This window comes from Protobothrops mucrosquamatus, unplaced genomic scaffold, assembly GCF_001527695.2.
Source record: "Protobothrops mucrosquamatus isolate PMUCROS unplaced genomic scaffold, P.Mucros_1.0 scaffold_45, whole genome shotgun sequence".
Lineage (NCBI taxonomy): Eukaryota > Metazoa > Chordata > Lepidosauria > Squamata > Viperidae > Protobothrops > Protobothrops mucrosquamatus.
In genome coordinates, this window is record NW_015386121.1 from 126103 (window position 1) to 134670 (window position 8568).

At 41.0% G+C, this 8568-nt stretch overlaps 1 protein-coding gene across 1 annotated transcript in view; it reads right to left on the reverse strand.

The window, feature by feature from the left end:
• Positions 1-7662, reverse strand: part of WDR92 (WD repeat domain 92) — a 54933-nt gene extending 47271 nt beyond the window's left edge. The window contains exon 1 of the mRNA XM_029283142.1: positions 7497-7662. Coding sequence (XP_029138975.1) covers positions 7497-7499 — 3 coding nt within the window. The 5' untranslated portion in view covers positions 7500-7662. The remainder of the gene's footprint in view (positions 1-7496) is intronic.
• Between the last annotated feature and the right edge of the window lie 906 nt (positions 7663-8568).

Genomic DNA, 8568 nt, shown 5'->3' on the forward strand with positions numbered 1-8568 from the left:
ACTTCAATGAAGTGTTACAATGCAAAGGTTTAGGGCATGGGTTATGACTCGTGGATTTCAACTCCCAGAATTCCTGAGGAATTCTGGGAGTTGAAGTCCACGAGTCATAAAAAAGCCAGGGTTGCCTACCCTGGGTTTAGGATAAAGTACAGAACCTTGGAAAGGTGACTACATTAAGACAGAGTTTCTTTCAATATTTTTAATTTTTTTCCCCAGGCTTGTTTCAGGCAGGGTTGAGCTGTCATTAAAGTAAGTTACTAAATTCTTTCTTATTTCAATTATTTATATCTAGCATTCCATCCAGTAGTTTCCCAACATCCCCACAATCTCTCACACAAAGCAACATTGCTGCCTTGTCCTACCATGTTTCAATAATGCATGCCAAGTCCATTTTCTCATTTAAAATAAGGTCATGGGTGAGAATGTTTTTATTACATAAAGACTGCTACCCCACAAAAGACTGCTACCCCAGAACAGTAACCTGAGACCAAGGCACATAGGAATCCAACCTCCCAAACCCAAGATACACATATTCAGGCAGAAACTGCCAACCCAATTAACTCTGTCATACCTTTCTCTATCCATCAATGTACCTTCATGGTCTCCAAGCAATAACTTTGGAGACCCCCAACTCTGTTTCCCCTTGTCATTTAAACCACAAGCTACTATTATTCCAAGCCGGTTATCTTTCTATCCTAAACTTCCCTACCTTCAGCCTCTGATCTCCAATTTTGTATCACTATCAAGGCCACCCCACATGGAAAAAAATCTTCCATCTTAGGTCTCTGATTTCCCTAAGCTCCCAACACCAAATATCCACAAAATACAACCATCACCAATGATTATAAGCTATACTCTCTACACCTCCACTTCATAAACAGGTTATTTCTCTCCCCCAATCACTAGCTGGAACTGCAAAGTCAGTAATATTTGCCATGTTTTGGTACAATATGCTGCCAAGGGACCATACTTTAAAACCAAAACATAGGAGGGCTAGAGTAAGTCTCCACTCTCTCAAGTGTCTCTTTGATGGAAGGAATAATGCCATCATCTTGAACAACTATACCCTTTCTTGATGACATTTTTTCTCAATCCAGCTATGTTAGACATAGTTTCAATAATTAAAACAATTATTTAGAAATTTTATTAGATGAATTCCAAGGGTAGCCTACCAATTCAATTGTACAGTAGCAACGCAAGGAATAAAGGAAGGCTGTATCCTTAATCCAATTTTTATGTAAGTTGTCACATAACACATCAATAATGGCAATTTTCACCCACCAAATTATCTGACAGATCCCTTTCAGTTTTCCTGTATGCTGACAACATGGTTGTTATATCTGTGACAGGAATGCAATGACTTTTTAGATCCTTTCCTCAATATTGTGAAAAAAGAAAAACAGATGTTAAACCTTCCTCCCCCAAATTCTGGCCTTTAACAAAAGATCTAAAATTCATAGTTTATTATTATATGGGATTCAACTGAAGCCTTACAGTAACCTAACTGCAAGTGAGAGGGTATAGTTCAAGTTCTGTTAAGGTTGATTGTGCAAGCCTCTAGATGGGTATTTAACACAGCTTTAATACTAGCACTAGGAATTACAAGGATAGAAGCCAGGATTTGGATTATTATTATTAATTACTGCCTAAACCTCTCTTTAACCCAACTAGGCTGACATCTCTCATTAATAGAGGTAACTTTCAGTCTACCTAGAACACGGGTGTCAAACTCGATTGTGTCAAGTGATGTATCGTGACTTTTTTGCCTTTGTGGAGCCAGGGTGGGCATGGCCTGTGCATGACGCATCTGGCCCACGGGCCGTCAGTTTGACATCCCTCACCTAGAATATATCCATTAAAGAAAAACTGCCAGCCTATGACTTCTCTAGTGAGGCAATACAAAGGATATGATATGACCAAACGAAAAGAGTGCTGTATTTATTTATCAAACAAATTTATATGGCCCCCCAATTCACACATGGCGACTCCTGGCATTTCACAATATTAAAATATCACAATGTAAAATGCATTAATCCTCCCACCTGCTCCAGCGATGGTAACCAAACACTCACACCAACCACTTGATCAGCTTTGAATCAACCAGGGGTCTCCAGGCCTGCTGACACAACCACACCTTCTGGGCCTTGTGGCAAAGTAACAAGGTGGTGGCTAATCTTAATTCCAGGAGAATGATATTCCAAAGGAAAAAACTGCTACAGAGAAGGCCCTCTTCTTTGGTCCCACATGATGCACCTCCCTAATAGATGAGACCCAAAACATAAGTTGCCTACCTGCTTTGGTTGGCTGAGTAGACAAAACTGAGGAGAAGCAGTTTTTCAAATAACCTGGCCCCAAGTCATTTAGGGATTTAAAGATAATAACCACCACCTTGACTTGCACCTAGAAGCAGATCAGTAACCAAAGCAGCTTCCGCAAAATATTTTTTTTAGAGATCAATAAATCTCAACTATTCTGTCTGCTGCATTTTAAGCCAATTGGAGCTTCCAGATAACTTTTCAACCCCATATAGAGTACATGGAAATACTCCAAATTGTAGGTGACTCAGGTAGCTGACTGTGAAGAGAGCACATTGGTTCAGAAATGGGTGTAACTAGAATATACCTTGCAATTGTGCAAAGACACTCATGACTATATTGACAGGAGTCACAAGTCCAGACAATTCTCCATATTACGCACCAGATTTGTCTGGTGGTAATTACTACAACCACACCAACTATGCTAATTCTCCAAGAAACCCTGAACTCAATGCCACTCCATCTTGCCAAGGTTCAATTTTAGCCTGTTCATCCCCATCTAGGCCTCAACACCCTCCATGCACCACAAAAAGGCAGTCATGGCATGGCTTAACTCACCACAAGCAGAGATGTACAACTATAATCAGCATACTGATGATATCTTATCATCTTACCCAGTGGTTTCATGTAGAAATTAAACAGAAGCAGAGAAAGCACTAACATCTGCAGAACCCTGTATAGCAGGAGCAGAGGATCCAACCTCTCACTCCCAATTAACGAATGAAAACGGCCTCAAAGGAAGTGAACCAGGCAATAAATGCACCACACTTCCACCCCCCACAAGCCATTCTAGAAGGATACCATGGTTTATAGTATTAAAGCTGTTGAGAGATCAAGCAGAGCAGGGATAGGTGCACTAACTCATCCTACTCCCTTCAAAGATCACTGAAAAGCACAACCAGTGTTATTTCTTTCACATATCTAGGCTTGAATAACAACTGAAAAGGGTGCAAATAATCAGTTTCCTCCAGGATTCTCTGGGGCTGCAACATGATCACCTACTCAACAACGAGAGAGAGAGAGAGAGAGAGAGAGAGAGAGAGAGAGACAGACAGACAGACAGACAGACAGACAGACATAGAAAAATCCTTACAGTTGTACAGAAAAAGGAAGATGTTAGAACATAAAAAGTCCTTTGAAATATAAAATATTGATGGTAGTTGAGCCTAAAAAGCAGTGAATTCCAGCTTTTATATAGTTTATATACATTTTTGCAGTGAGGCAAAAGTTGAAGTTTAGCTATATGATACTATATATATACATATATATATTATCTATATAAATAAAAATGTAAATGTTCTTAAATCTCCGAAAGTTCTTCACCGATTGCTTTGAAATTTTGACACAACGTTGCATTCGAATACGCGCATGTTTTTATATACCTACTACTATATAGATGTCACACCTGTGACAGGTAAAAACATGCTTTTTTTGAAAAACAGCGCCATCTGTTGGACGTAAATTTAACCAGACTGAGCCACAGCAACGCGTGGCCGGGTACAGCTAGTCTATTAATAAAATCAAACATGTAATTTAGATTACAGTTTTTAGAGAAGTACAAATGTTAATACTTTTGCTGCAAATCACCCACTACTCTGGTAGAAAGCTCCTACAGAAATATGCAAATAGTTCCTTGTTCATTATTATTGTACATACAATATGAAATCACAGCTGCCAATTCTTTAGCTGACGTTGGCCTTCATTCATACCAAGTTCTTCCCAAGAATCTAGGATGTCGTAATGTATTGGCAGATCATATGTGTGAATAGTCTTTTCTAATTTACAGATGAAATTTTGGTCAATATGCAGATTTTTAAGTGTCATCTAAGTGTTTGGCATCTTAAACAATTTAAGTACAAATTTTCTAAACTAGAAAGCAAGGGCAATGGAGAATGAAGAATCAGTTTCTTACTATTATTAATTGTATCAGAGAAAGTATCTAGAAAGCAACATTCTAGCCATGCTACATACAAGGTAATCCTAATATGTGTGTTTTCCATGAGAAGAATATCTGGATACATACAAAATACTGTAGCATGAATGATAGGAACATATGGTGTCCTGGCAACAGAAACAAACTTTGAAAAATCTAATTGTGCAGCAAATGAGCATATTCTTTTAGCTAACACACACACACACACACACACAGAGAGAGAGAGAGAGAGAGAGAGAGAGAGAGAGAGAGAGATTTTTTTAAAAAGATGGCCTAGAAAGTCACTAAATATACAACTAAATAACTAAATAACACCTACACACCTAAATAGAATAAAATACAATTTGATCTTTTTGCAGTTACTGAAGATAGTACTGGACCAAAGTCATAAATCCATATGTTGTTTTAACCATTTAGTCCTATCTGACTGTTGGTGACTTTATAGGCAAGTGCTGTTCATGCCACCCTGTCAAGCATAGCTTCTTTCAATTGTTGGATGTTCAACTTTGTATCAGATTTGATGTTATCAAGCCAGCATGTTCTTTGCTTGCCCTTCTTGTTCCACTAACCATTCCTAGCATCATTGCCTTCTCCAATGAATTTGTATGCATGACATGGCCAAAGTAAATCAGACATAGTCTTATGATTTTAGCTTCTATAGCATAGCAAATGGCTTTAAGATCCTGTTGAAACAAACATTATGTAAAATACATACAATCTGAATGTGCTTATGGCTCTGAATAGCCTAATAAATACATAAATAAGTTAACTTTTCCAAGTTTGCTAGAAAAATTCATGGCAATCAAAAACTTTATCCTGGGTTCTTAACTCTTATGTAGACTGACACTGTCAAAATAAAATCGAAGCAACTGGAATTCTACTGCATGTAGGATAAATCTTAGAATTCAGATATTTTTCAATAAGGAGCTTTCTCAAGAGACATTTATAGACAAATATGTCTAAAATGACATACTCTGATTTTACAGGTGTGCATTTTTTTCACTTTACCTACACTCTCCAACATATATTTCTAATATACAACAAACCCATCTACCACTGCAACCTTTATATTCATTATTATTCCTCAAAATGTTGGTTTACAAATGGAATTTCACCATTTTAAGAAAGCAGAAAAAAGATTTGGGAATCTTTTAAAAAGATAATACATGAAACAGCTAAGATACAATTAAAAAGTCATACTATATACAGTATATGAACAAAGCTAACATAGGGGTTTTTGAAAAAGGGAACTGATTCTTGGTAATAGCAGCAAACAGGAAATACCCCTAGTGTTAAAATAAAATACTACAGGAGCAGTATCATTTATATGCAGCAAGCAGTACAGTTTAATTGCCATGACTTACAGTTAAGATATTGTATTCTACTTTATCATTTTTATCCACTATATTATAATCAAACTTAGTTGCTCCAAATTTTGTATTTCAGATTTAACATAATCCAAGTCAATACACAGAATGTTACCTAGTATATTTTCCACAAGAGTTTGTTTATTGCTGCATTCAAACATTATTGCACAATAAGTTTGAAGATTGCACTACAACAAAGACATATTTAGGATTGAAAAATAATCCGTTGTGGAAATTATACTATAAAGATAACTTGGTCTGAAAATCTATTTCATCTAGAAGAATATAAATTTTAAGAAAGATTAGGGTGACTTGATTGCTGGTACCCTGAGAAAGTAAACAAAGCAAATAAAGAAACAAGCATACTAAGAGATAACAGAAATAAGAGATAAGAAATCTGGACACACTGAGAACAGGAGAGAAGGGGGGGAGAGAAACAGAGAGAGAAATCCCAGGACAATTATTACTATAAGTTCGATAAGATACAATAGCAAAACAGCATGTACTGTGTGGAAATTTAGGCAGAATAAGCCACTTGGTATAACTATACAATACAGGGATATCTAGAATTGACATAAACAGTTTAAATAGCTATTGAACAAGATGTTATGCACACATCTCTGAGTTCTATTTAACACTGGATTTACTTTGAAAATTATACTCTCTAGAGTTAGACCAATATCTATAATTTCCAAAGAGCTCACCCCCATTTTATGTGTGTGTATACATACATATACATACACACATAGGTGCATGATGTATATACAAAAATGGTGTAACTATGTTCAGTATGGCTCACTGCACACAAAGATGTGCATAGGCTGCAACTTCTATCTATCTGATGAAGTACATTTTAGTCCATCTCAAGAAGAAAGCTTATGCCATAATAAATATAAAACTTTACAATGCACTTTTAGAAGGCTCCTTTTTGACCCAACAAACTGCCCCTCTTGAATAACTTATTAAACAACCTTCTTACTACAGTCAAGGTAATTAAAAAGGTACTCCCCAAAGAAATGCCCCTTCCTAGCTATTCAAAGTAGTTTTGTGGATTAAATGCAGCCAAACAACTCTTAGCATGCATCCATGACAGAAGTTTCTCCACAGAGGTACAAGACTGTTCTGAGGCACACAGAATTGGGTAAAGCTGAATAAGAATAACTCATGGGGAAGTAGAAGAAAGAGTTCTTAGTAGGTAGCAGGAGTACAAAGTAAAAAAACAAAAACAAAAAACAGGAGGGTGCAGTAGGAAGCAACTTGAATGCGCAAGAGGAGCTGCGTGGGACGAAGCGAAATTCGCACGATTTTTTTTTCCCCTCATACGGAGCTTGAGGAGGAGTTCAGAATAGAAAGAAGTGTGGCTTTCAGGAATGCAGGTGGGAAAAGCAGACATTTCATGCGGGCAAAAGGAGCCTTAAGCATATTTGCTTTGCTGGGGTGGGGCACTGCAGGGAAGAGGTCACCAATGGGTGAAGGGAACTACCGGAAAGGCGGGGGAAGCCTTAGCGAGGAGAGAAAATGCATGCGGTCCCGGGGGAGGGAGGGCTGCTGCGGGGAAAGGCGAGCGGGGACCAGGCGAAAAGGACGTCACTACGCCAATGGGGAACTATGGGAAAGGGGGCCGTTAGGCCGGGGAGAGGAGGAGGAGGAGGAGAGGAAACCCCTGACGCAGAGGGTCTCGGCGCTCTGTGAAGGCCTGACACGAAAGGAGGAGGAGGAGGAGGAGAGCAGCGCCTGCCGTTTCCGCAGGCGGAAAAGACGAGGCGGGGGAGGACCTCCCTTTTCTTTAATAAAAGAGAAACCCGCCTTCGTCCTCATCCCTTTTAATAGTCCGCCAAGGCCTGAAGAAGATGGACGCGGAGAGACCCGGCGGCCCCTTACCATGGTGGCGGGAGGGTGTTGAGGGCTCGCCCGCAGCTAAATCCACCGCCGAGTACCAGCCGCCTCTTCTTCTCTCGCTACTGCTGCTGTTGCTGCTGCTGCTGCTGCCGCCGCTACCGCAGCGCACGACTGTTTCCTTCCTCGCCTGCCTCGCTCTCCTTCCTGCCTGCCTGCCTGCCTTCCTGTCTCCCTCGCGGCTCTACCTCAGCCCAGTCTGCGCCTGGGCTCGCGCTCGGCTGTTATTTGGTGCAAGGCCGGAGCGGCTCGTGGCGGTTCCCGACGGTTTCACTGCTGCAGTGGCTCGCGCTGACCCGCAACCTGGAGGAGGGGGAGGGGGAAGGGGAGGGGGGAGAAAAAGAGAAGGAGGCGGAGACGAGACGAAGGAGCGAAGACGCGAACGAAGCGAGCAACAACAAAGGGGAGGTGCTCCCAACATCCGGGCAACTCCACCCCCAAAGCAGGGAACGGCGTTTACATACGCCGAAGGGGCGAGAGGGAACGTGCGCGTGATGTCACACGGGCGAGAAGAAGACTGAGGGAAAAGAAGGCGGGGGTGTAGTCGGACGGCGCAGAAAATGGAAGCGCTGCTGCAGGCGAAGCTAGAGGGTCCATTAGGCTGCCATGTGGAGAAGTCCTGCTTTCGCTGCAGCCCATTTCTGAAGCAACACAAAACATGAGGAGACAAAGGAGGCTGTAGCTCCTCAAATGGCGGGAGGATTGGGGGAGGGGGGCGGCGAGGTGTCTGCTGCCGCAGTAATACCGTAACCGGCTCAAAGACACTTCAGACGACTTCGTGCTTCTCTTAAATCCGGACTCCTGCATCCAGGAGCAAATCTTCGGGGGATCCTAGTATAACTATCCCTCTCTCGCATTTTAGTACGATGAAATATACTTGGAGAACAAGAAGACTTTCTGGCCAACCTTTAGGAGCCTGGAAAAACCTGCACGGAAAGCAAAACGTCGTTATTGCAGGAGTGATACGTGATGGCTTCGGAAGGGGGTGCCCATCGCAGTGGCAGTTAGACCATTTAATTTGAGGGTGATAGTTGTCCTTGAATTGTCTCCAGGGTCT